This window comes from Labrus bergylta, chromosome 22 (assembly GCF_963930695.1).
Source record: "Labrus bergylta chromosome 22, fLabBer1.1, whole genome shotgun sequence".
Taxonomy (NCBI): domain Eukaryota; kingdom Metazoa; phylum Chordata; class Actinopteri; order Labriformes; family Labridae; genus Labrus; species Labrus bergylta.
Window position 1 is genome coordinate 12,928,846 of NC_089216.1, and position 27,898 is coordinate 12,956,743.

At 39.9% G+C, this 27,898-nt stretch overlaps 4 protein-coding genes across 5 annotated transcripts; 2 read left to right on the top strand and 2 right to left on the bottom strand.

Annotated features, from left to right (window-relative positions):
- Nucleotides 1-5,252: 5,252 nt before the first annotated feature.
- On the bottom strand, nt 5,253-7,835 carry LOC109980759 (zona pellucida sperm-binding protein 3-like). The gene is made up of 8 exons (XM_065950490.1): nt 7,438-7,835; nt 7,178-7,290; nt 6,546-6,649; nt 6,214-6,388; nt 5,905-6,022; nt 5,725-5,807; nt 5,521-5,627; nt 5,253-5,346 (listed from the first exon to the last, which is right to left on the bottom strand). The coding sequence occupies exons 1-8, from the start codon at nt 7,804-7,806 to the stop codon at nt 5,288-5,290; spliced, it is 1,128 nt and encodes a 375-aa protein (XP_065806562.1). The 5' UTR covers nt 7,807-7,835; the 3' UTR covers nt 5,253-5,287.
- An 84-nt stretch (nt 7,836-7,919) lies between these two features.
- On the bottom strand, nt 7,920-9,889 carry cnpy4 (canopy FGF signaling regulator 4). The gene is made up of 6 exons (XM_020629258.3): nt 9,692-9,889; nt 9,400-9,526; nt 9,139-9,235; nt 8,869-8,991; nt 8,659-8,776; nt 7,920-8,405 (listed from the first exon to the last, which is right to left on the bottom strand). Exons 1-6 carry the CDS (start codon nt 9,774-9,776, stop codon nt 8,272-8,274), a joined length of 684 nt encoding a protein of 227 aa, XP_020484914.1. The 5' UTR covers nt 9,777-9,889; the 3' UTR covers nt 7,920-8,271.
- Nucleotides 9,890-11,108: 1,219 nt separating this feature from the next.
- Nucleotides 11,109-22,823, top strand: LOC109980732 (calpain-5-like). 2 transcript variants are annotated; one of them, XM_065950823.1, is made up of 14 exons: nt 11,109-11,281; nt 11,797-12,118; nt 14,751-14,920; nt 16,787-16,918; nt 17,016-17,227; nt 18,215-18,407; nt 18,491-18,684; nt 19,001-19,078; nt 19,333-19,753; nt 19,830-19,952; nt 20,051-20,247; nt 20,792-20,910; nt 21,073-21,212; nt 21,313-22,823. In XM_065950823.1, exons 3-14 carry the CDS (start codon nt 14,756-14,758, stop codon nt 21,487-21,489), a joined length of 2,151 nt encoding a protein of 716 aa, XP_065806895.1. In that variant the 5' UTR covers nt 11,109-11,281; nt 11,797-12,118; nt 14,751-14,755; the 3' UTR covers nt 21,490-22,823. The 2 variants fall into 2 exon arrangements, with proteins under 2 accessions (XP_065806895.1, XP_029132335.2); XM_029276502.2 differs by having other exon boundaries at nt 21,076-21,212.
- Nucleotides 22,824-24,209: 1,386 nt separating this feature from the next.
- On the top strand, nt 24,210-27,765 carry LOC136177476 (transmembrane protein 272-like). Its single transcript, XM_065950824.1, has 5 exons — nt 24,210-24,327; nt 26,418-26,511; nt 26,621-26,671; nt 26,755-26,961; nt 27,207-27,765. Exons 2-5 carry the CDS (start codon nt 26,448-26,450, stop codon nt 27,413-27,415), a joined length of 531 nt encoding a protein of 176 aa, XP_065806896.1. The 5' UTR covers nt 24,210-24,327; nt 26,418-26,447; the 3' UTR covers nt 27,416-27,765.
- The last annotated feature ends 133 nt before the right edge of the window (nt 27,766-27,898 follow it).

The following is a 27,898-nucleotide window of genomic DNA, read 5'->3' on the forward strand; positions in this document are numbered from 1 at the left end:
GGGCAACACACCGGCACTGCACGGAGGAGGAGGAGGAGGGGAGGGGAGACAAATTAACGGGATCAGGTGGGAGGTGCGTCTCTCCATATAGAAACTAAAAGGAGCCAAGTGCATGCTCCTGCCTCGAGGAGTCACATCCTGCTTTACGCACAGCTGAAAGTAGCTCACGGACGAGTCCATCAGACTCAAACTGGAACTTTACCACAGTGGCTGTTAATCCTGAAAAGATATTTTCAAATCTGATCAATTCTTCTGGTACTCTTCTTTCTCTCTTCTCTCTTTTTTTTTGCTGATCTTTTGAGTAATTAAATAACATGCATGGATCCACTCTATAATAGGGCCTAAGCCCATTTATTGAAAAAACGCAAATATTACATTATGCTAACTTGGAAAGTAACCAATCGGCCTCTATTTTTTTTTTTTTTTCTACACATTCATTTATTTCTAAATGGAAACCAATTTGAGGTCATTTTGTGCTTTTATTTTGCATCAAATAAATGTAAAAAGTTGGTATGACTAGTAGGTTTCTTTTGTTTTAAATAGCCTATTTTAAAGGAGATGCATTACAGGAGCTGTTACACTTCACTTTTGATACTTTGAATACAGTTTGTCAGGAACACTTCTGTGCTAAATACTTTTATTTTGAAAAGAGTAACAATCTTTTATTTCTACTTTTTCTTGAGTAAAATTATCTGAATACTTTATCCACTTGTTAAAAAAAGTTGACAGATTTAACTACCAAACATGATAAAATGAACCTCCACCTCAGCCAACTTAAACATTCAGCCTGTGCTTTCATGATTTTGCACAAGTCTTAATAAGAGTATATGACACTGACATGAAATATAAAAAAATATTAATTCTTTTTCTTTTTATACAATTTGAAAATACTTCTGTGTTGCTCCAGTGTTTCTCCAAAGTATTCCCCATCATATGTACTCCACGGATAACTTAAATATTTGATTGAAAAGCAATAATCAGAGTGTGTTAATCAATTATCAAGAGTTAAACTCTGTCAGCTGCAGATGTCACTTTGTCCTTATTGGTGCTTGAAGGTACAGTGACATCAGCGTGTTCCAACAAAGCCTCGCCCACTTTCAATTGTTGAGAAGAGCCTTGACAGAAACATAAATATAAAAACAACCAGAACTATTTAAAGTTTGGCAGATGGTGTTGTGCTCTTGTAGGGACCTGTTGCTCAGAATGAAAAGCTAATTGAAGAAAACGTGTTTTTAAGGGTTAGAGGATCTGAATTCATGTGGTAACACAATACAGTCCTTTGATGGATTTGAAGCAGCGTATCATAATTTATCTGACAATAGAGCATTGTGCTTTATTTGTTATTACAAGCTCTGGAGGAAATCAGACACACCAATGACAACACACTTGAGGGGGGAAACGTTACAGAGACAGGTTGATCTGCTCTCAGAGAGGGACTTTTTTTTAATAGAGTTTGGAGCCGTTTTTTCCCCCTTTAAAAGAAAACTTAAAAAAATCAAGACTCTGTTAAAAATGTCATGGCTTGTTAAGGACATTTTTTCACACCTTGCAGATCCTCCAACTTCAGGTTTATTACAGCTGGCGGACAAATTGAGGGCACAGAGAGCCAGTTGCAATCGTCTTATCTCCTATCTCGTCCACGCCAAGATCTCACTCTCCAGTTTGTTCCAATTATCCCTCAGTGGAATAGGGAAAATGGTGGAAGTTAATTGGCCGGACTGGATCGTTCTCAGATGTGGCCCAAAACTGATACAGATGGAAATATAAGAGAGAGAGGATCGAGGAGGGAGGGAGGGGAAGAGGGAGGGAAGACGCTTGATTGGAGAGGAGGAAACTTTCCCAGAGAAAGCCATAAAACTGATTGATGACTCCCCTCGAGGAATGTTTCCCCAGGTGTGCTTTTGTGAGGGTGTGTGTGTGTGTGTTTGAGTGTGTGTTTGTGTCTATTAGCTACAGTGCAGTTAGGCAATGCTATCCTTGGATGAAGTACAAGCTCAATAAAGTAAATTGAGGGGTGAAACAGCACGTTTATGCGTCAATATTGCACTCTGGCAGCATGAAATAAAGGACGCGAGGGATTTCAATGAGATGAGATTAAGTTGGAACTGAATTGGTAAAGTCTCAAGAACTGAAAAAATAAATAAGGCAGATACTTTGGGATAACAGGAATCATTCCTAAAATAATGATAGAAGAAAATCTTTAAGTGCTTAAAGCACTTCAGGTGGTCCCTGATTGGTGCTTGTACTGCCAAACTTTGCACCCTCTGGCTAAGGGTGTGCTTAATGACTCAAATAATAATAAACCAAATACCACGGAGGTATAATTATCAAAGTCAACATTGAGCCATTAAACGTGACAGAATAAGAACAAGTTTCACAATACACCAGTTTCTAATTGATGGAATAGACAAGCTAAATAGAGTGCAACAGTATTACACTGTACTTGGATTACATGATCAGACATGATTTCAAATATTCAATATCTATAAAACCAATTTCTTGAATCCACAGCCTTTCTAATTCTACATTACTGAAGCAAAGAAACACAATGAATGCACTTCAATGTTCTTTTTGGTCAATCTCTTGGTAACACAAGTAGGAGTATGAACTGTTCTCTGATGATACAATAAAATAAAAATAATTACTGCATACATCCAGAAGTAGTCCAAGAATACTTGACATTTACTGGATAAATAGATGCACAACGCTGTGAAATCACATCTACATCATCTTTATTGCATCCAGATACAGTAAGGTTGATGTTTATAGGCTTGAGAAATAAAGTTATTCAACAAGTGAGACTAACTCAATCTGAATTCGAACAAATGAATAAGTAAAAAAAAACCTAATCATTAAGCTTGGGAAAATGTATACTTTTTTTTAGGGGATCAAAATGTTTGGGGGGATTTTACAACAGAGAAAAGGAAGTCAAAAGAATGGGTGTACCTCAAGGATCCTTGTTAGGTCCCCACTATTTTGCCTCTATATTACTGATATGGTACAGCACTGCCAAATGGTAGAAATGCAATTGTATGATGACACTATAGTATAGCCTACATATATGCAAAAACTGCTGAATTAGCATTTGTAAAGCAATATGCTATGGAGTATATTACACAGTAGTATGCAAAGCAATATATTAAGAAACCCAATCATCTTCTAATCAGGGGTGGCGAAGTAGCAACAGTTAATATCTTGAGGAATTTGCCCAAATAATGTTCAACTGTCAAAGCTCAAAATCAGCTATACTGAACCTGGCTTGAGTTAAAGAGGAAATCAGGTAATGATGGTAAAGAGCTCTGCATAGGTTGAGGTGAACAAAATATCAGTCTTTATCTGTAGATTGCTGTTTTTGTTTTGTTTTATAATAGAAATCATAGTTTTTCCCAAACCTCAACAAAGTAGTTTTTATATACTGTAACATTAACGTTTCATCATCCCAATAAAGAAGCATCTTCAAACCAAACAATGTTTTCAATTGGATCTAAACTTATTATATTAAGAAACAAGCCTTTTGGGATACCACATTTCAGATACGATAAATGCTATCAACTTTGAGATATATGACACATGTCCTGTCCATTTCATGGATTCATGTCCACCCAGAGGCGTTGCTTTTCAACAGGCAAGACAGGCAACTGCTTGGGGCCCCAGACCAGTAGGGGGCCCCAAAGCAGCGGTCAAGATTTTTAAATTTTGCAATGGCGGCAGGAAACCTCCCTAAGCGGGCTCCATCTAACAACACTCATTATCATTGCCCTGCTGAACATTGGTTGGAGGGCCCCCAATCGATTTTTGCCTAGGGCCCCAACAGGCTCTAGAATTACCACTGTGTCCACTATTCGTCCCCCTGCTGTCCCCCTGCTGTCCCCCCACTGTTCGTCTGTGTAGATATTCGAGGATTGAATTTTCCCAGATGATCACCTCTTAATCCCAAAACGCCCATATCTTCAAAACCCACATTAAATATGTCCTTGCTGCGTCGTAACTATGATGATTTGTTTACATGTTTTTTTTTCATTAATCTCTTTTGAGAACTCAACAACCTTGAGTGAAGGCTTTGGCTCTCAAACGTGGTTGGCAAGAGGAGCAGAGAGGAAAATGATCTTGGTTGCTATGAATCCATAGTCAGTGTGTTTGTTTTTATTCCAACTTTCCCTCACTTTGTCTCACAAGTGTTGACAGGTGCTGGATGGAGAAAAAGACCTACGTCAACCTGCTGCTGCATGTAAGGGTCAAGGGTCAAGATAAAAGATTAAAATGTCCAGAGAGCTTTACCGTCTGTTGATGACGATAAAACATGAGTCATTACCAGGAGGGAACAGCTGGAGGGCTAATAGCAAGAAATACAGATTAATGAGTTTAAGTTTAATTAGAACCAAATTGGAGGGGATGCAGTTTTTTGCAATCAGAGGAAACAGATTTTTAATGAGTTAAAGATTAAAAAAGTTTCAAAGATTAAAGCCAATGTCACCACTCAATGACATTTCTATTTACAAGAAGGTTTAAAATATATATAAATTATAAACTGTCCAGTAGTTGTAGCTGAATACTTATCCTCAAATTAAGTCAATCAAAGTTGTAAGATGTGAGGGAAGACAATAAACCACTAATTGACAAAAAAGTTCTTACATGTTTGAAACCCTTGTAAGCCCTTGTTTAACTTTTAAATATGACACAGAGCTCTGCAAAAATCTTGTATCTTAGAAAGAAAAACACTTGAATAGTTGCAAAACAGCATCACACTTCCTAAAAGAAAATCTGAAAACAGGGGCTTTTATTTTGAAGCTCTGTCATCATTACATCAGGATATATATTATTTAATAGATCATTTGATATAATTGCAACCAATCCAACATCCAGTTGCATTTTATTTCACTGCTGGCTTTTATAAAGTACAAAAAGATCACTGATATTTCACATGCACATACAAAGAGGAGAGCACTACAGAAATACATGCAGTTCTGTGATACTGACTTTTTTATAATGTTTACTTTCTTTGGAAAACTACTTTGTCTTCTACCAACTCTGGAGGTGCTAGTATGCTGATTTTGAAATGTTCTTTGTTTGTTTGATGCATTCACTTGTTGTCATTCAACAGTATTAACTATTTAAAATCATGTAAAGCATACATACAGTAATGCACCCATGTACATAATTTAAATGCTGCAAATTAATCAACTCATTATCATGTGCGTTTTGCCTTAAAGACAAAACAAGCGGCACTGCAATAAGTTCTCTTACTCATAAAAGGCGTTTGGAGATCATTTTATTTCACTAAATTTCATCAAAAAAGATTTTTAGTCAAAATCATGACTGGACCCAAACTGGTTTCCTTTTGCAGCTCTGAAGGACACAAACAACAAAATCAATGTTTATCAAATGACTTATTGAATAACGACTATTTGTCCACTGTAAACTTATTTGTCTTTATGTTTCTAATGACATTTAAAATTATTTTTCACTTTTCATACACAGTGTTCAGTTACACAAACGTAAAACAGGTGTTGGTTGAATTACCAGTCGGTCTGAGCCGTGTTTGGCTCCTCAGCGCCCTCTTGCGGTGAGACGTGGTACTGCTGCGGCAGCTCTCACAAACACGGTCATCACCGTCCACCGACCTCCATCTGACAGATACGAGAAGATTTGTGATCATTTTTACGTCCTGCATGTTTGAGAAGAAGTTTCCCTTCTGTTATGTTAGAAAATAGAAATTAAACTGACCTCCCGTTAATAAAAGAACAAGCCTTCTTTATTTGATCTTTCTTTGAAATGGGCTCTGCTTCCAGATGACAGGTTATATAAATCTACAGGACAACAGTACGACATATTCTTTTTAAGGCATTTCTTCTCTAAATGGTAAACACAGATACATTTTCAAACTATTTGAAAAGAGTTGCGAACAGTGTGTCTTTGGTCCTGGTGGAAGAGGAACGTTTGGAGTTGAATTTGGAGGACTCCGTCTTGGACTCTGGGCAGGAAACGGGAGCTTGAGTTGTGCAGCTGTGAGTCTGTAAAACATCTGCAAAGAACAGAAACACCCTTATCAGATGTGTCCTCCGCCCTCTGCATTTATCATATCACTGACTTGGGTTCATGTAACAGTTACAGGAGAAAGAAAGAGATTTTTTTTTTAACTGCGTATGTGTTCACAGGAGTGGTTCTGATTTGGAGGATTAATTAGAGGAACTGCTGTAGACTTTAAAGACTCACCCCTGGTGGTCTATGAAGGCGTATGTGGGGTAAGAGTTCACCTCAGAGGATAAAGCAGCCACACAGCCGTTTACAAACAGACGAAGAGGATGATGAGGATGATCTACAGACGCCTCGATGTTGACCGTTTCACCCAGGAAGTACACAGGCGACCTTCTCTCACCGCTCCAATCATCTGAGGAAAGACAACAGGTCTGTAAACAAACAAGACTTCTTTGTCCTCAGTGGTGAATATTTATGATCCTCTTATTTGTGTCAACTTTATCCAAACTGGAGCACACTGTAGATTAATAGGGGAGAATGTTTTTGCCACCGGACAGAAACAAACTCACCTGTCATGAGCCGAAGCTGAAAGTCCAGGTCCAGGTGCTTGGACTGGATGGAGATCAGGGGGCTCCACGTTGGTTTCGGGGCCCTGCTGCTCAACGTGTGCCTCCTGCAGAGTGCATGGTTAATAATGACAACCAGGCAACAAAGTTAAGTGAGAGAGAACATGTAGAGTTCAAGCACAAGTCAGGCACTGAAGGAAAAGAAACGATCCCAATGAAGCTTTTAACACACAGCAGATGAAAACCGGAATGTAGAATCAAAGCACAGGTAACACCTGTTGTGTCGCTGGTGAAAAAAATACTTTTCTCATCCTTTCTGTGTATGTCAAATCACTTGAGTCCTGTAAGTCGCACTTTTTAAATTATTTTAACACAATTCTCCATTAGCTCCCTGACGTGTTTTGCATTTGGATGAAAAGTAAAAGGCATTTCATAGTTAGCTTCAAAGAAGTGTTATTCTCTAAATTAAAATCTGTGTTTGTGAGACAATCAGGTATTTTAATGATTAGTGCCAAACTAGTGTTTTCTATCCTCCTTCCTTACTTTAAGAGCTTTGAATTTCACATGTTTGCATATATTCCTCTCTAATGAATATATTGTCGTTTTAATATATTTCGTTTTGTGTGTGAAAGCACCTTCTGTATTTACAACGGACTGAAACAGCAGCTCCTTTTTTCTGCCAGTCTCCAGGCGACGATGGAGGACAGTACAGCAGCAGGTTTCTGTACAGCAAGGCACTCTGGGTAAGCTACAGATAAAGCACTGTCAGAATCAAACCAGTAGGTGGCAGCATTAAGCAGCTATGATCCATTTAACTCCCTTTGATAAAAAAAAAAAAAAAAAAAATGTTGACTCCATGGTAACATTATCTCGGATTTTAACGAGTCTCACTAACCGTCACTTCACTCCCACAATCAGTCAGCGGCGCTCTGATGATGTAATCCCCGTTCCCTGACACTTTGGCTGTGCAGTGACGTTGCGCAGAAGCACCAACAGGTCCAAGTCTGAAGTGCTCGGGCTCCACAGGCAGCTCCGGGTGGAACAGACGAGCTTTCATCGTGACCTCGATGCTGTCCCCGTGACATTTCAAAACAAAGGTCTTCTTCAGCCTCTGCTCTGCTGAGGGAGAGTTTGTCTGTTTCAAAGAGTTCCCCTCGAGCGCGGCCAAGTCAGAGAAAGACAGAAAGAGCGGCTTGGTTTGGTAAGTGTAGCACGTCGTTGTTTCTAGAAGAGAAACGGAAAAGACGACAAGAACAAAAAGCATTGTGGTGGAAACTTCTCTGATAACATGAGAATGTGGCTGTCAGCAGAAACACACCTGAGACTAATCACCTGTGATGAGACACCTGCAGAAAAAACCAGCCAAGAAACTGAGCATGTCATACAAAAGTCTTTTATTCACAAAGATAAAACTGTACATATTGCATTCAAAGACTGCAGGTTAGGTTAAAAAACAAATACTGATATGTACCATATAATGCTGTAACAGCTGTTCAGTTTACACAGGATACAACACACTGGTTTAAAAAGACAAAAGAGTGTTCCATATAGTGTTTTAAAAGGTCACCATTCATAAAAAAAAAAAAAAATAATAAAAACATTTTAAATCCCAATGTAAACTTTGGCAGCCGATATAGTGCCAGTGAAGCGTACGTCACGTCCAGCTGAAGCTGTAATCGAGGATGTTCCGTCGTCTTCTGATTGTCTGTTTAAAAGAGGAGGTTTGTCCTTAAAGCTCTCCGGCATCATGAGTCTTTCCTGCCTCCTTATTTGCTCCCTCCTCTCCATCTGTGCTGTCGCTTTCTGCCTCCTTGGCTGCTCCTTTGTTCCCCATGTCTCCTTTCCACACCTCCACCATACATTCTGCAGCAGGGAAAGACACAAACACACACAGGAGGCGGAGTTAGAGAAACTTGTTACTTGGTGTCTTCCACACATTAAGTCTATGATGTCGAACAGCCATGTACTCTCACATCTTTTGTTAAAAGGTACAGAATGTTCCTCCTGTTACGCAGGGACATGAATATTACTCATATTTCTATCTTCATTTCTTCATTGAATGTCTAAAGTTTTGCAGATAAAATGTTGCTGTTCAAAGAGAAGCCGGTTGGCGTACCTTGCTCTGAATCATCGAGGACGTGGTTCTGACACAGGAAGTTCTCCAGCCTCTGGTCCTGATGATTGAAGTACCAGTCCTCCACAACCTCCTCGTACTCCTCCAGCATCGTCTCACACTGAACAACGCACAAAAAACACACACGTTACATGGAAACACTGAATTTAACATTTCATTTCCTTAGCTGCAGGCACACATGCATCCTCCTACCTGTTTCTTCATGTCTGACACCTCCACAGAGGGTTCGTCCCACAGCTCCATCGGCATACCCAGGTCCACCTTCACTCCTTTGTGGACCAGGTTCTTCAGAGTCGCCATGGTCTGACTTGTGCCCTGCATCACACACACACAACGCACGGAGTGAGCGAAGATGTCTTCTTTAATCTGGATTCTGAATACGCAATGAGAATCTATCTCACTCGGGGATAAACCCTTAGAACACCTATTTCTGTTCAGAGAAACCAGACGGATGCACTTCACCTTGGCATATCGGAGGCTGCCAGGCCTCTCTGCGTGGACATTATACTGCAGGATACGTTCACAGATGTTGTCCACAGCCTCAGTCAGCCGCGTCTCCCTGCGTGCAGAGCATTGATGCATAAATGGATTTACACACACAAATACATCAGCAGCTTTTCAAGCAGTAAAAACAATTGAATCATTAGTCATGGGAAAAACTACTCATCACACCAAGAGCTAGAAATCCTGATATTAAAGTGAAAGTCCACAGAGTGCACTCACGAGGTGTTGTATTTGATCTTTCTTCTTCTCTTGCCAGTGTCCAGCACTTCTCCGACCTCCAGCACTTCTTTGGAGCGACCAGTTTTCTCCAGAGCATCCTGCAGCTCCACCGTCAAGAACTTACACACTGCAACACACATACAGTCTCTTAAAACTACCGCGCTTTACGGTTTTCTGTACGTGTCGCCGTGTTTAAGCAGACACAGGTAAATAAGCAAGAAGCCCTGTCGTTGTTTTGAGGGGATTGTGTCACAGTATAGCCTCATCATAACAGCTGACTTCTTCGTCCTACCTTCGCACTTATTCGGCAGTCTCTCGTCTTCCAGCGCTGAGACGAAGGCGCACACGCCAAAGAGAAGGACAATACAAGTGTTCATGTTAACAAACGTGTCCTTAACCTGTTGAACACCCAGGAAAACTCAAGATTTAAAAGCCTAGCAGCCACATCGGCATTTTTGAATACGACTGTGCATCTACGCATGCGCAGTGTATACTAACGACTCACAGACAAGAATAGTAGATGCATGGGGGCTAGATCTCAGGGAAGAGGGTCGATAGACGAAAACATTGCACAGGTAACTTCTCCTAGACTGTAAATATGAACTACTTCTTATAAACATTACTGCTCCATTTAAAAATATAAACTAATAAAATAAGAAATAAATCTTTTGAAGTTTGAAGTCTTTGAAGTCCCCTCCAAATACATTTTGCGTTTCCTCATGAACACCAACGACATCAATAAGCTTGACCAGTTTTAATTATTATTTATTATTACTACTACTATTATTATTATTACTACTACTATTATTATTATTATCATTATTATTATTATTATTACTATTATTATTATTATTATTTGTATTACTATTATTATTATTATTATTACTACTACTATCATTATTATTATTTTTATTACTATTATTATTATTATTTTTATTACTATCATTATTATTATTATATTATTATTATTATTATTATTACTATTACTATTATTATTATTATTATTAATATTATTATTATTGTTATTATTATTACTATGACTATTATATTATTATTATTATTATTATTATTGTTATTATTATTATTCCACAATACTTTAAGGTAACATACAACCTACGCCTTTCTAAACGTCATCACGTACACCTCCACCAGAGAGGTACACTACCACAAGTTTTGGGTTATCCCATAATAACACAGTATCGCAGTATCTTTTGCATGATCAAATAGTCTACTTTTCTTCTTTTTTGCCCTCTCCTTCTGAGTAAATCTATTTCCCATGCACAATGCACCAGTATGGATTAACTCTTGGAATTTTACTTTGAGAAGTAAATGCTTTATAAGTTTATATCTACTACTGCTCAAAAGAGAAGCAATGTTTGTATAAACTGTTTGAACCAGAGGTCTCTCTGGAAGAAAGCAGCAGCATGGTGATCTGCTGGATTCTGGTGTCATCTGGACCAGTTCTATTTACCTACCTACCTATACCTACCTGCAGATTCTATCTCTTTAACCTCACTACTGTATTATAAACTAACCATGAATCCTAATGCCACAGCAGTCATTTAGCAGAAAAAAGCTCCTTGTTTAGATCAGGCCTGATCCCACAGGAATGGGGGATAATTATCTTGATATTTGGCAGTGAGCTGGTTAAAATAGAAGCTGCTTGCTCGCCTCTCGGTTTCTCGGGTGTCAGGGGCAACACACTCGACGACAACAGATACTCCAGGAGTGTGTGTGCAGGAGAAGATAGAGAGGAGAGGAGAAGAGACCACGATGATTAAACGAGAAGCAAGGACCATGTTAACATGAGGACAGAGAAGAAAAACACAGAGTGATGCACAAGGGGGAATGTGCTCAGTCACCAAGAAGAGCCCAAGCAGCAGTGAGTGACACACACACACACACATGCTATCACACACACGAACACTCCTAGAAAACACATTTGTTTATGTCCTCTAGCAGCAGAACGGCCTGTTCAACGACGTCGGATGACAACGTGTCTGTAACTCAAGAGGGACTGCTGTAACTGTAGTAATTTACAACCATATTGTGTGTTATGTCACATAAGGAGGAGACCGTCTGTCTATTGTCTGTGTGGAAAGAGATCCAGTTACACAGCAGTGTCACCCTGATCCTGTGTGTGTCACGGCTGTATGCACACAGACACACATACACACTTGTGCATCAACTCTAGAGGCTGTTACACACACACACACACACACACACACACACACACACACACACACACACACACACACACACACACACACACACACACAGATGAAACATAAGACATGGCGTGTGGGAGCTCGCAGCACTCACATCGAGCTGCAGCATCAGTTTTCCTGTTTGTGTTTTAAATTCACTAATATCATTGCAACTTTTTTTTTTCTTCAGGTCGACTGAAACAAAAATCCAAGATGGCACAGAATTAAGGAGAAGGATGAGACTGATTCAAACCCTTCTGGCAGGTTTAGAAGACAGAAGACAAAAGTGTTGGCCAGCTTATAACAGCTGACTTTGGGACAAAGGAAAACAAAACAGGAGAGAGGTGACACATCGTGCCTTTTTGTTGCCCAGCAGGAATGATTGTCTCTGAAAAATGTGGATTCCCTAAATGACCAAAAGAGGACAAAAAGGTCCTGGAAACGCTGCCTGAGCCAGAAGAGAAGATTAGTCTCAGGAAACCAAGGAGAGAAACTTCTACACTGACCGTGAGGTAAAATCATTCACTCAGAGTTCACAGTGTAACACCAGTTGTAAACAACACGGTGAAGGACAAAATAAATAAACCTTAACACTTTCTTTTTAACTACTGGGGCTAAAATTGCTTTATGACAAGGTTGCTAATATTTAGACCTGATGGGCTGGTTTCAAATCACATGACTGACAGAAGTTATCACTCAAACACTTTTAATACACACACTAACGCTTATTAAAAATAAACCTGATGGTCAGACGTTTTCAGAAGCTGTTGGATTATATTTACTTCCAAAAATTGTAATGTATGCATTTTTAAAACCTGTAGTGTTTTGCTGTTATTTCCATATTTGTTAAAGCAAAACAAAAACAAAAAACACTTTTAAGGAATTGTCTGTTTAAATACAGTTTTGAATTAACAGTAAAGTCAATTCATAGTTGTTGACCTGCAGCTACGTTATACATTATTTAAGAAATAGCTTTAAGCTTGTCAGAGTGATTTTGCAACAATGGAAGACCCTCTTCTTACCTGAACTGTAACCTTGTGTGGACAGTATATATTTACATCTTCAGTTCAGTTTTTATTGTCCAGCAGGGGAAAACGACCCTGAAGTCAAAGCAACAAACAAAGACACATTTAAAAAGGTTAACTCTAAAGAGAATATTCACATGATTAACAGAATGAAAACCAAATCCAAACAGTAATTTATAAATGTTCTGCACTCACATGTGCATGAATCTTGAAAGCCCAACATCATAAAATTATTCCTTTATTCTGAAACTGAACTAACGTCTTTTAACTACTGTAAATGTGCCCGAAATACTCTAATTTAAAAGACATATTCATACAAATGAGATCCTTAGATAAGACAGCATAGAGCTTCATAATATCATGCTGAAGATTAAGTCATGGTTTGTTAAACATTTTGTTAATGATGGATTGATAATTCACGTAATGGTTTATGTGGGTACATGTTTTTGTTTGTGTTTGTCTGCATAAATCTGATACAAGAAAATCAAAACCTCGCTGATAATTGATCACACTGACCTGCACGGCATCTGCAAACGCAAGCACCTGCACACAGCGAGGCCCTGAGATGACCCTGAACACATACGTACACGTACACACACACACACACACACACACACACACACACACACACACACACACACACACACACACACACACACACACACACACACACACACACACACACTAATGCACGCTGAACCTGGCTTACTCCCGCTGACACAGAGAAGTCACACTGCTTCACACACACATCAGATGATGTTCACATACACACTTGCTGCTGACTCAGAGAACCCAGCAGGTCATATCACTGATGACTAAAAGGGTACCATTACCTTACACACACACACACACACACACACACACACACACACACACACACACACACACACACACACACACACACACACACACACACACACACACACACACACACACACACACACACACACACTGGCTCTACAAGTTAACGTGTAACCCTAGTTGTCTTCAGCATACAACATTCAGCTCATCTGAACTTTATCAATCAGTCTTTATTTGTATAGAGACACACTAACAAGAGATTCAAGGACTGTGAATGAAAGGAACACAAGTATAAAGGAGTGGGAGACTAAAGTTACACAACATGAAAATATTTCTGTGAAGGACTGTGTCTTGATAAACAACATATGTTTAATATGTTTAAAGTTCAACAATCTGAAGAGGGTTTAAGGTGGTTATTTAAACAGAGGTATTTTTGTAGGCTGAAGTATTTACAGCAGAACAACAGCTGTCTTTGTGTGGGTCAAAACTCACATACATGAGTGGCCATGTGGCTGTTCACCGTGTTATTTTCACAGAGTAAGGAGAGTAGCCCTCTCATTCCAGTAAGAAAAAAATATAAGTTATTATATTTGCACAGCTTTAAACTACCTAACCTGTAAGCAATATGATGCTATCACTGCTGCATGGCCTGAATCACTACATTGATGGAAACTTGACATATAGGAAAGCTGCACTGACATTAGCATCAGCTTGGCTAGCAGCCCCCCTCAATTATTTATTAGCAGAAAACGATTTTATTTTGTTTACTTATTTATTTTTTATTTTTTTATTAAATGTAATAAGTAACAATAAAGTCCTAAACCCTATTATGAGTGATGAAAAAGCACTGCTGACATTTTGCCAGCTTTGGCAAAAAGTCTCTGCTAGCTCTTGTTGTATTCTGCGTTCACAACATTCTAGCTTAATATAATTTATATAAAATCTATTTTATCCTTTGATTTTGTATTTGCAAGTGGCCGCCATCATATATAGGCCTATTATAAGTTTGTAGGTCACTATTTTGGGGAGGAAGATACCATTCTGGTTTTTGGGGGAGGCTAATAAATTAAGCAGTAGGATGGACTAGCAGACTTGCCAATACCCCCAAACTACCTTTTTGTTGTTGTTGTTGTTGTTGTTGTTGTGCTGAAGGCCTTTCTGTTGCTAGCATTAGTTTTAAAAGCCTCTAATCTTTAAAAAATACAAGTCATATCAGGTATTATGTTTGTTTCATAATCATGCCAATGCTACCCTGTGTATAACTAAGTGGGCATTCCCCTCTGAAATATTAATGTTTCCATTTTCTTCTTCTCTCCAGTCACGATGCCTGAACGAGTGCACACTTTTCAGGGTCAAAACTTCCACAAACTGAGGCGAGCCTGCCTGCGTCGAGGTGCGCTCTTCAAAGATCCTCTTTTCCCCACCACCGCTCAGTCCCTCTTCTATAAGAGGGAGCCCCCGCCGGGCCTGACCTGGAGGAGGCCCAGGGTGAGTCTGCATAAAAGTATTATCCACATTGTCCTGGTTCGCACCACTGCAAAGAGTCATTCTAAAAATATATGTATTTCCAAGCAAGCTTCTTCTAATGTAGGCTCAGTATGTTGCATTACCACCAGATTATGTTAATTAAAGCTCTTGCTATTAAAAGCGAGGCATCATGCAGTGAAACCCTAACCTTCAGTGAGCGGGTGGCTGATGGACTGCTCTATAAGTGTGTGTTAGTATTCACACACACTATTTGTAAAGGCAATTTTTTATAGCCCAGGTGTTTTTAGAACAGTGTTGAGATGGGTGTATCTGTGCGTAAGAATAAACAGCAAGCCAAATGGCCTTTAATGGAGGTTATGAAGACGAGGTCAAAGGCAAGGACAATTACTTATTGTCTGAATTGATTTCATGTATTCCAAAAAAGTTTCATTGTATAGTCAGGAATCAAGAGTTCATTGATGTAAACATTCATAAAAGAGATTACAAGGGGAATCACAAGGGGAGTCAAAGCAATGGCATTTTTTCTTAAAAGTTTTCCTCACCACCAAAGTTTTCTGTCAATTTCATCTTTTTTTTTTTTTTTTCTTTTTTTTATGCAATAACTTCTAAATTGTTAACCGAGTTGCAAGGCTTGTTGAATACCCTTTAAATTTTAGATATATTAACTTGTCTGACAATCACATAAGTCTTACAAAAAACCATAGGGACAATAATCCAGCTGTTATAATATTACAACAGCTAACTATTAATTGATTAATAAGTGATTCCAGAAAAGTGGCCAAAAATGGACAACTGGATAATCCTTTGACAAACATTGATGAATATTGATTTTGAAGTCTTTTGGTAATATTTAAGGAACTTTTTAATAAACAACTCAATTGAAGTCCTTCTTTAAATACATTTTACTTTGAAAGAATGCTTTTATTTTGGCAACAAATTTAGAAATTAGAGCTTTTTATGTGATAACTTGCTGGCAGTGAATTATCTGACTTCGGGCTGAAGAGAAAGGGTTAATGGTTATGCGCTCCTAGATATTTAAAGTGTGTATCAACAGGGAGTTGGTTGATAGAGTGACACACACACACACACACACACACACACACACACACACACACACACACACACACACACACACACACACACACACACACACACACACACACACACACACACACACACACACACACTTCTCTATCCAGGTGGCCTTCTTCTAGTTATGAACTCGATATGATCACAAGGCAGGTTTATATCTCTTCTACAGTTGCATTTAATGAGTTAAGGACCACTAAGTGTGTATTTCCCTGAGTGTGTGTGTGTGTGTTCGTGTGTGTGTGTGTCCAGCAGCACTTCTTCTGTTACATGACCCTGTCCAAACGGAGATCAACAGGTCCACACTACACAGGATCTGTCTCCTCAGCAGAGCGCTGACACCCTGAATCAGCGCGAAGGACTCATAAAACACTGTGTCATTACTGACTGCTGCAGTTATTCAACACAGTTTATTTAAAGCCTGTAGCTCATTGTTTGGGTTTTCAGAACCACTCATTTACTGGTTTAAAACCACTACATAATGACGTTTTGTCAGAAAAGGTTATTTGGTTTCGTATTCAATTTCCCTCAAAACATATTCTCCATTTCAGATGTGAACAACCTTACTAAGAGTCTGGATTGCTTTTTTAGCTTCTTTCAGCTCATTGTTTGATTTGATTTTTGGCCCACAACTTCTCTTTAGTCGATCTATATTTTATTTTGAAAGAAAAAAATCAAATGTATGTTAGTCGGAAACAGTTGCTGCCTCGAAATGGGCCATAAAATCTAGAAACACACTATTCATGTATCTTCTTTTTTCTTGTGCTTACACATTAGGAGATCTGTAAGGACCCCCGTCTGTTTGTCGATGGCATCAGCACTCGTGACCTGCACCAAGGCAGTCTGGGTAACTGCTGGATGGTTGCTGCCATTTCCTGCTTAGCATCAGAGCCGTCCCTGTGGAAGAAGGTGGTGTATTTTTCTTCCTTCCTGTTGTCCTTTCTTTCTTCCTGCCTTCTTTAGCTCCTTGTTTCTATCTTTGTGGCTTCATCTCCCTCCACCTCAGGTGATCCCTGACCACATGGATCAGGAGTGGAATCCAAAGAACCTCAACCTGTACGCGGGGATCTTTCATTTCCGGTTCTGGCGCCTCGGCAGGTGGTTGGATGTCGTTGTGGACGACCGCCTGCCTGTCAGCAGGGATGGAGCGCTGCTCTTCTGCCGCTCGGCTACACCTCGGGAGTTTTGGAGCGCCCTGTTGGAGAAGGCCTACGCAAAGTGAGTCGCCTCGGCAAATACTGAACCCTTAAGTGATGGCAATGGAGTCTGGTAGATCTTCTACACTAGAAGTTAGTGAGAAGATTTGTCTCTATGGAAACTGAAACTGCTACTACTGGAAACATTCAATCTCTTCTCAATCTTATTTCTACTTCATGTTTTGTCATCCTGTGCCACAAGTATTAACAAACTACAGAAACACAGTACATCCTAGAAGGGACAGAAATGCCAAAAGTGACATTGTTCTACACTTTTTTTTGGATTAAAGATAAGAAGCAATCCCAATGACCAATGGTTCCTTTATTTCGAAGCTTTAGGAAAGTCCCAAAGTTGTGTTGATGAAAGCTAAATCTTTTTACTCTTCTTCAAATCCTGAACATAATCTTTCCCTAGCCCACCGCCCCTAAACCCTAACCCACGTTTTTTAAAGAATATGCAAGCATGGCTATCTCCCCTTAATTTCCCCCAATGGGGAATCAGTTCATCTTAACTTATCTTATTCCTATCCCTAAGCCTGCAAAAGTTAGAGATACCCAAAACCTACCCCTAGTTTATTTACCATTGCCACAATATTTTCCCTAACCTTACAACGACTGTGATTTCCATGGTAAGTTGTTTTTAAAAACACACATTATCAAAATATGAACCTAGATGTAAATAAACCCACTGGTCTTTAACATTGAAGTTGTATCCAATTGGTGGTCTTGTCCAGTGTAAGGGTTCAGACAAAAATTCAGCAACAACCAAAAATAGCCTGGACCATAGCTAAAATCTTGCCAATTCCTGGAACACTATATCCATCCATTTATCACCTTTTTTCGAACCTCTTAGATTAACATCTTCATAACCAGATGTGCCACCACTTAGAGAATACATTCTCATTCAGAATTGAACTTCAAATATCGTAAAGTTCTACTTTTTCCTTGGAAAACATGGAAGCTGGAGAATCCATCAATCCCTCAGCATGTCTAAATGGTTGCTCTTTAGGCTGAACGGTTGCTATGAGGCCCTTGAGGGAGGAAACACTGCCGAGGCTCTGATCGACTTCACTGGAGGGGTTTCGGAGCCCCTAAGTCTGGACCGAAAGGCCCTCACACGGCACTGCGAGCAGAGGAGGGCGTTCTTCCAGACTCTGGCTAAAGCACACGAACGCAAAGCCCTCATCACCTGCTCCATACGGGTAGGACTACTACAGAAATGCAATGACACGTTAGAAATGTTGCAGCTAAGATCTTAATCGAGTGTATTCGACCTATTCTTCAGCCGGCAGAGGGGGAGTCGGTGGAGTCAGTGCTGGATTGCGGTCTGGTGAGAGGACACGCCTACGGGATCACAGCGGTGAGAAAAGTGAGGCTGGGGGAGACGCTGCAGAAGAATGGCGAGGTGTGTCGACTCTTCATGGTGCGCATGAGGAACCCGTGGGGGACCACAGACTGGACGGGTGCCTGGAGTCAGGGGTGATGGTCTCTCCTCTTCATCTGCTGAGTACATTAAAAAGTTTGCAGGAGCAGTGGGAGCAAAACCTCCACTGACGACTCTTTTTGGGACACTTTCTAAGATTTTACAGCAGTGTTGTATTTAAAAAAAAAAAATTTTTTACGAGCTGACATCTGCCATTTACATTTTTAAGGAATGAGAAAGCTTCCAACATGGACCTTTAAAGTTTTCCAGAAGTTGAAGCACAACTTCTGTTTTTATATGACATTTGCAATATGTAGCTTGGCATTACTTCCAGCTAGTTCTGATATCATTGTCCTTGACTGCCCCCTGCAGGTCGCAGCAGTGGCAGCAGATGAGTCGGGCGGAGAGGGAGAAGACGGGGCTTATTGTTCGGGACGTTGGGGAGTTCTGGTATTTTTCTTTAATCTATAATATTTGTTAGTATATCCAGTAACTTCCAGTAAAGTAGCTGCTTTTTTTTCTGGTGTCGGCATACAATAATAAATAGGAAGGAGCAAAACAAAACAAGACAATAAATCTAGACCCTGTGAGCTGATCCAAAAAATGAAATTATACCAAAGTGTACAACAAAAATAGGAGGAAAAAAAATCTATACCTGATGTTTGTTACTCTCGTACATTTAAATGGTCTCTTCTGCTCCTCAGGATGGATTTCCAGGATTTCTGTCACTACTTCACAGATGTCGTCGTTTGCCGGCTGGTGGAGAGGACTCTGCTGTGGCCACGCTCTCATTGGAGAGAAGAGCGCTGCTACGGGGAGTGGGCTCTTCCTCCCATTTCCTCAACAAACCTCCAACCTGCCGTCCTCCACGTCAGCCACCAGCAGAGTCTGGGGAAGAGCAGCGCCAAACCTGGAGGGACCAAACAGCGAGGAAACAGGAAAGAGGCCAGACTCGGGGAGAGTCAGCAGCAGGGTGGGAAGAGAGAGAGACGAGACATGGCAGTGAAGAAAGCGAGAGAGGAGGATGATGGAGGAGAGCAGGGAGGATGGGAGGCACAGGTGGATAAGAGGAGTCGATGTGGAGGATGCATCAACCACAGGGACACTTTCCTGCACAATCCACAGGTACAACTCAAGAGGACATTTTAATGCATTGTGGGATCATTTTTTTAATTTCTGAAAATGATTTCTTGCTCTTTAGTTCATGTTTGAGGTGACAGGCAAAGAGGAGGAGATGCTGATCTGTCTGCAGCAGGAGGACAGGAGGATATGGAGGAAGGATGGAGGAGGAGAAAACCTGCCGATTGGGTTTGAGGTGCTAAAGGTGAGCAGATTAAAAACAGAAATGTGAACACACAATACAAGCAGTTTCCACAGACACACAACACATAAATCACTGTCCATGCCTTTGTTGTGTCTCAGGTGGAGGTGAACCGCAGCAGCAGGGTGCAGTGTGTGGTGGAGCAGGCAGCCAGCTCCGTCTACATGGACTCGCGCAGTGTGACGCTGAGGGGGACCCTGGCTCCTGGTGGCTACGTCGTGCTGCCCACCACCTTCTTGCCAGGAACCACTGGACGCTTCCTGCTACGTCTCTTCTCCCATTCATGCATACGACTCAGGTGCATGTTTGAGCTGACTGATTTTAGAGCGCAAGAAGAAGAAAAAAAAAAAGAATTCTGCTTTTATGGCTGATACAGGAAAGTCTTGAACTGGATTGAAAAATACACAATTTTCATATTTCTGTGCACCATTTTTGCACGAGTGTTGCGCTAATGCACTACAATTTGGCAAAAAAACGATTTGTGTGAAAATAGAGATTCTTCTCTTCTAAGATTTAACTTTGATTTAGCCAGTCACACAGATGTACTAATTCATAAAAAGACTTCGAATCCATGGATCAATGAATCCAGAATCGTTTTGAATCGAAAATGGATTCTGAATCGAATAGTGACCCCAAGAATCAAAATTGAATCGAATAGTGAGACACCCAAAGGTTCCCAGCCCTACTTGGCACTACAACTTTACCAAAGTACCAATATAAGTGTATTAGGCCCAAATGTGCATGTGTGATACTGGCAAACAGTTTCTGAAGCTCATCGGATTTCGATCCTCTTTTACCTTCTGGTCACTCATTTTGGGATATTTTTCTTTTTTTCTGCGTAGGGAACTAAAGGAGGACTTGCCATCTCCCTCCGTCTTCCATTGTTTTCTACCTCAACCCTCAGTGGTGACCACAGTCCATCTCCGCAGGGCAACTGGAATCAACTATCCCAAACAGTCAGGTGGGCTGGTGCAGCTTCACATCCATTATCACATGGCTCCTCTTTCACTTAGCCAGTTTAAGGCGGGATATTTGCGAGATAAATTATTGATGATTACCCACTTCCAAGATATGATGTTCTTGTTTCTTGATTAAAAATGTATGCGTTGTGTCTTATGCTCAGCAGCTCCTGATGTTTATGCTGTTGTGCGCTGTGAGAATGACACCATACGAACACGAGTTTTCAAGGCAGAGGGAAACCCTGAATTCAACCTCAGAGCCATCTTCTACAGGAGACGCCCAAACACACACATCTCTATAGAGGTTTGACACATTTATGTTTCCTCTACTACACACACACACACACACACACACACACACAAAGTCACACAGTCAGACTCATTCTTTGTCTTGTTGTGGGCAGTTATGGAGCCGAGGTCTGCTGTGGGACTCGGTGCTCGGCGGAGCTCGGCTCAAGACGGCCGAGTCTGAGAAAAGTCGGAGCCACGTGGTCGATCTACGACGCGGCCAATCACGTTCAGGACACAGAGGGTGTGTTTATGTTGAGACGTCCTCCAGCGTCTGCCTCACAGACTTATGACAAAAACAATATGTGGTCACTATGCAGTCCTCTCAGGTGCTTTCAAAGATACAGGACAAACACTACACTCGTTCCTAGGAATATGAACAACGACGGTGCTGCTTCTTTACACTAAAACTGGAAGAAATAAATCTCAGGGCAGTTTGAAATGGAGTAAATTAACTTCATTTTATCCAAACAATATTTTGTGGTGATCTGCTGGTCAGATAAACAGGTGCACATCTTTTCTGACATCAGCAGTCAGAAAAAGTCAGTCAAACTGCTGCCAAATTACATATTTTTTTGTGTGTAATCATTTTAAGATCAGATCTGCTGTCTAATGTTTTCACTTACTGCTGGAGTTCTGTTCCTTTAAATTATACGATACTGTTCTTTACATTGTGCTTTTAATGATTATTAATGTTACTTGTATGCAGGGGTGTGTCCAGAGGGGTATCCAGGGGTGACATGGGCCCCCCTTGAAATCTAGTTGGCCACCCCAGGTGCCACCCCTAAACAATGATTGGCTTTTTGACTTGCCAGACGTAGGCAAAAATGAATTGATATTGGCTTTGGTGTAACAGGCTGCTAGTAGTTTCGTTACTTTTACATGTAGCACCTTTTTTTGTAAATATTTTAAATTGTAGAGAAATACCCTCCACAGCCGTGGCTCAGAGGTAGCGTGGGTCATCTCTCAACCAGTAGTTCAGGGGTTCAATTCCCAGCTCCTGCAGCAACATGTCAGATGTGTCCTTGGGCAAGGCACTTAACCCCAAGTTGTTCCTGCTGCTTCAGCTGCAGCGTATGAATAGGATTAGTTAATATTGATGGTCACTATACATAACAACCTCTGCCATCAGTGTGTGAATGTGTAGGTGTGACCTGTGGTGTAAAATCCCTTTGAGTAGTCAAGAGACTAGAAAAGTCCATTTACCATTTACCACTTCTATTTCATAACACAGGAAAATTTAAACAGTTGTTTGCATGTTTTAAGAACTTTAAACTGTGACTTTTGTCATGCATCCTATTTATGAGTACCTGAAGACTTGAGCTAAGAAGACCTTAAAACTGCTGCTCTATTGTGTCCCTTTTTAAAGTTAGGAAATGATACATAGGACATTTATTCGCTTTTTATTTGTTCGTTTGTGCACACAAACTTCAGGCCAGCCCTGCATAAGTCTGAGTCTCTTTTGGGCCACCCCAGTTGAAAAAGTCTGGACACGCCCCTGCTTGTATTCTTGAATCTACATGAAAAAATAACCTTTTGCAATTATGTTTAAAGAAACGTTTTTTGATGTAACTTTCCTTTTTATATTTCATAACCATGACTTGAAATAAATACTTATTATAGTCTATTTATTTGTTTATTTTGGGGCTTTTCAATTTTTTTAAATAATTTTAATATTTAGCTCTTTCACTTCATCATTCAGCTGCAAGAGATTTCTTTACATTCCTGAACAATTCTTTATTCAATTTAAGAACTTTAGATGGTGTCATATCTCTAGATATAAGATACAATCCCAGATGTTCCCCACAAGGTGATGCTATCCCAAATGTTTTATTTTGAGATATGGTGTTGGTCCTAAATAAAATTCACTTAGGAAATGAGCACAAAATATTTGATTTCTTTTACAAAATACTTTATTTATGGAGATACAGCACTTTACTGCAACATTAATACAGCTCATATTACTATCCACCACAGCTTGTGTCCTCACTCTTTTACAGTGCAAACTATACACAGAAAATAAAATAAGTGACTGCTCTATTAACCATTATCTCTCCTCATTTGAAAGTATTTGTTTATCACGAGTCTGAGCCTGTAACATCTGACTGCTGCTTTTCAAATGAAGGATTATAAACTTCCATCACCTGTGTTAAAACTGTCAAACGCGGTCGGCTTTATGGAACTCCAAATGGAGTTTCTAACTGCTGCGTAGCTAGCTGTTCATAAAGTAGACTCGGAGCCTTCAACACTTCACACCCTTAAATATTCAAATGTAATAAGTGTGGAAAAACTTAATCAGTACGTATCTTTTTTGTGACCTGCATTTGACTCTGTGTGTCAAAGCATTCACATTATTTTGACTTATGAGACTTTTCTGAGACTACCTGAGGGTTTTTAGATGTCTTCAACTGGAAACATGCATTATCTCAAAAGAAAAGGGCACAATCCCCCGGGTTGGGAAGAACTGAACACTGAACATGTGTTACACTATTCAAATTGAGAGGTTTATGAAAATTAGGGCTTCATGGACAGTCAACCCTAAAAGGTACTTTTACTTATCTTAAGTATTTACATTCTCTGAAACTTTGTGTTCCCCTTTGTTTTCCTTTGATAACTTTAGTTGCTTATAAATAAAATGAATAATAAAAAGTATAATCAGCATTATGTTGTAGTGTAAATGGTATAAAACTAACTTTGTAAAAACTACTTTGCAGTGCACAGAGTAGGCTAAGAAATTAGCTCCACTTTAACTAGCTGTTATAATAAATTCTTGTTTATATAATGGAAGCCTATAATAAGAATTAAATAGTACATCTTTAATGGGCCGCTCTACATAGTGTGTGTATCTTTTCTTTTGAAACTTTATTTAAAAATAATATTTTTTTAAATTTAGTAAAGCATGCATGACTTTTGCTTTTGTCAAAAGAGCAAAAAAGTGTCCCTACAGAGTAGTTCTGCTGCCCTGACAAGCTGCCGTCAGTTACTGTACCTTTCAGGAGATAGCATGAACGCGCGTTCTGAGCATGCGCATGCGCACTCGTGAGAGGTGGAGGTTTGGCACCTCCTGAAGGAGCGGCTGACTGTCAGCAGCCCAGAGTCACAGCAGCAGGCACGGGGAGAGAAAACTTCAGGTAAGCGAAATGGGGGATATCATTGGAAGCTGTGACTTTTCATACATCTCATTTCTGTCTTCTGTGGTTACTTTTTTTTTTTTTTTTTTTTTTGGTGCTGTTTTATTTGTTTAACGAAGCACAGCTTTTGCGAGCAGATGTTGACTTTACGTGGGTGCGTCAGCGGGGCGGGGCGCGAGCGTTGGGAACTCTTAAAGTTAAAGGCGAGGCTGTGGTTACCTGTAATCTCTTCTGGTTTGTTTTTTTACCCTGTTTATGATGACTGAGGGTTTGTTCAATCATTAAACATTCTAATTTCTCTTTCGAAACTTCCCGAAGTAGAAAGTTTTTAAAGTCGCAGGTATACCCCCAGTTACCCCCACTTAATTGAAGCAGTTGATCAATTCTAGTATTCATTTAGGCTTCACAGATTTTGTGTATTTTATTCTTTCTAAACGTCCCTTTTCTGTGGTCTTTTCACAAGTATATTGTGTGTACATGTAGTTTCTTGTTGATCGTGTTCCTGTCAAATTGGCCAATGGCTTTGATGGGAATGCAGTCAAACCTCTTTGCAGTAAATGAAAGAGTGTGTTAATCACAGTCTTAAAAATAACATACTGTTTGTGTGTGAACAATAACTGTGTCAATACGTTCCCTGTTTTCATGTTTTCAGTCAGTGCATGGCATTTCACCTAAATTGAATCTAGGCAGAGATGAGTGAAGGGCCCTGACCCGTGATTAAATCAGTTGAATAAGGAGCAGCATGTTCGAGCTGTTTGTTTGTGCTGATTTGGAAATGTCTTATGTGGCTCTAATGTAAATAAATAAATAAATGAATAAAACCGTGATGATGTCGTACTGATGTCATCAAGGTTTTTCAGCCTGGGCTTGACACAGTAAACTATTTGGGCGAAAAAGTCTTCAATAGTACTTTTATTCCTCTGAAAGAAATAGACAATCAAGAGGAATCATGCATGAATTGACTGACTCTTTCCAGTTGCATCATGGGTAATTTAGTCATTGCACAGCTGTGTTGGAGGTTTAGAATCTACAAAGAGGATGTCATTAATTGAAGTTAGAAAAAGAGTAGTTATAATGATATGTAGGCTAATGGTTATAGCAGTAAATAAAGCCTCAATGAGAGCAGGAGGGGTCGGTCAAAAAGTTCAACTCCACACCTCTGATTATTTTACTTTGTAGACTCTAGCCCAACACAGAAGCTGAAACATCACTGGGGGCTGAAACAAAACGATTCAGCTCTATTTGGAACCAAAAAAGCTTGTAAGGCTACATTTTTGTCTCTTATGTTGTAAGTAGTGAAATACCATTCCCTAAAGGAAGAATGTCACATACTTCCTCGTTCTGGCCTGGAGGGCAGAATGTAAGTCTGAGTGTTTGACTTCATGGTGGAGATAACATTGGCAACTAGATGACTTCATCTGTGGCTTTGGAGAATTGTTCGGTGCTATTTTCCGATCAGAATTTGTCACTTTTATTTAGTTATTAGCCTTTAAACTAGAACTGAGCTGAATCTTTATCCTTGCTCTTGTTATATTGTCAGTAGAATCTCACCTGCAGATGACAGAACCTCTCTTATTTTGGAAGCTGATATATTTTCCTTTTTATTTAAACGTGGATGCATCTAAAATGTTTATTATCAGAACAGGTTCTTCTGCTGTCTGTTTTCTAATAAATGAAGAATAATCTCCTGTAAGTGTAAATGACACATTTTTTGGAGCTAAACATTTAAAAAAAAAAAAAAAAAAACCTAGAAAATGTCGACATGTTTGCTTAAAAAGGCACTCATCTCTTGATTTGTACTTTGCCTGTTATTGGGTCTAATGGGGATCCAAATAAAAAAATGAATAAATACAGTTAAATTATAAAGGTAGTAACCGATTCATAGTAAATGATTATTAACTTGTGATTAATTTCAGCTTATTTTAATTTAAACACAGTCTTCTATGAAAAAAGTTCCCTCCATGAATAAGAAAAACATGTTGGGAGAAGATCTTTGACTATTGTGTGAACTTCAATCATCAGTTTATATATAAAAGAATGTTGAGCTCTCGTCATGTTTTTAACCACGTCTGTGTCTTCTTCTTCTTAAGGTTAAAGTCCTTCTACAGTCCTGCTATAGAATGTCAAACAGCAGACTTGTTCAACACATCCGCAGACCTCCTCAACCCCCCCCACTCATCCTAGGTGAGACTAACTGACAATCAGAGTCACACTCACTCAGGCCTGTTTGTTTAAGCTGCATAGAGAAAGAGAAAGTCTCCATTGGTTCAACATGTTTTCTTTGTTCTGTCAGGATGTTCAAAGTTGTTCCTCTGTGTCATGCCCATCGCTCAGATTGCAATCGGTGAGTGATTGATGCACGTTTAGACCTACAGACATTTTAAGAGTATTTTGATGTGAAACCACAAATCTGATGTTCTCCTTCAGGTGCGACACACCTGGATGACTGTCCGCGGCAGCACTACATCCCCATCTATCTGATCGTGGTGGGGGTCTTCGGTCTGGTGCTGTCCGTGCTGTCGTGCCTGCCCTGCGCTCAGGAGCCCAAAGATGGGACCACGAATCCGCTCAGTCGAGTCTGCACCGCCTGGAACTCTCTGAGCTCCTTCTTCCTCTTCTGCTGGTTTATTGCTGGTGAGTTTGAGCCCCTGCAGCCTGATTGATTCTCTCTTAGAATATAAAAGAGAGGGCCAGAGATAATGAAGATATACTGTCTCCACAGAAATGAAGGGATAGATAGAGAATGAATGATAAAGTCAGATAAAATACCCGGTTTATTGAGTGTCTGTGAATTGGACTCTTTACATGTAACCTCCCTGCTGATACTTTCTAAAACATATTAACATAAAATACCACCATGTCTGTGTTTTTCCCTCCAGGTAATGTGTGGATCTACTCCATCTACCAGCCCAACTACACCAAGAACTCCACAGATATAGGTTCCTATTGTAATAAAACTCTATACCTGTTTGCCTTCTGGACCACCACCCTGGTCTACATCCTGCTCGCCGTCTTCCTGATCGGCGGGTGCTGCGTCCTCGGCTGCATGTTCCTGTGCGGCCGAGCTGACCCCGACGACGACGTGTAGGGACAGAAACAAAAGAGCGAAGGCGACAGGAAGCAGCTCGTCGGGGCCCACACGTTGATGTTTGATGCTGAGTCTTTGCTACCTCTGTAGAAGTTTCTCTCGCCGCCTTTCCAGTCTGTGTACGAACACTCGTTGTTTACATGTTGATCCAGTAAACAAGCTTAAACTTGACTTATAGTGTAAGAAATAATAATTATGTGTGTGAAATAATTTTAGTTACCACTTATATTTGTGCAGAAAGATACTTTAGAAAACAGGAAAAAAATATATATAGAATGAAATGAAATACAATCAATGATGTTTTAAAGTCAAATAGAAAACAGACAATTAAAACATCTATATAAAAAATGTTTTGGTCAGACTCTTATTCAACCAATAATATTCCACATTTTACAATTGCTATGCAGTATGTTTGCCACATGCAAGGGGAGAAAAAGAGATTAAGAGAACAAAGTTGTTATTTAAGGCTTTGGTTAAGTCTAC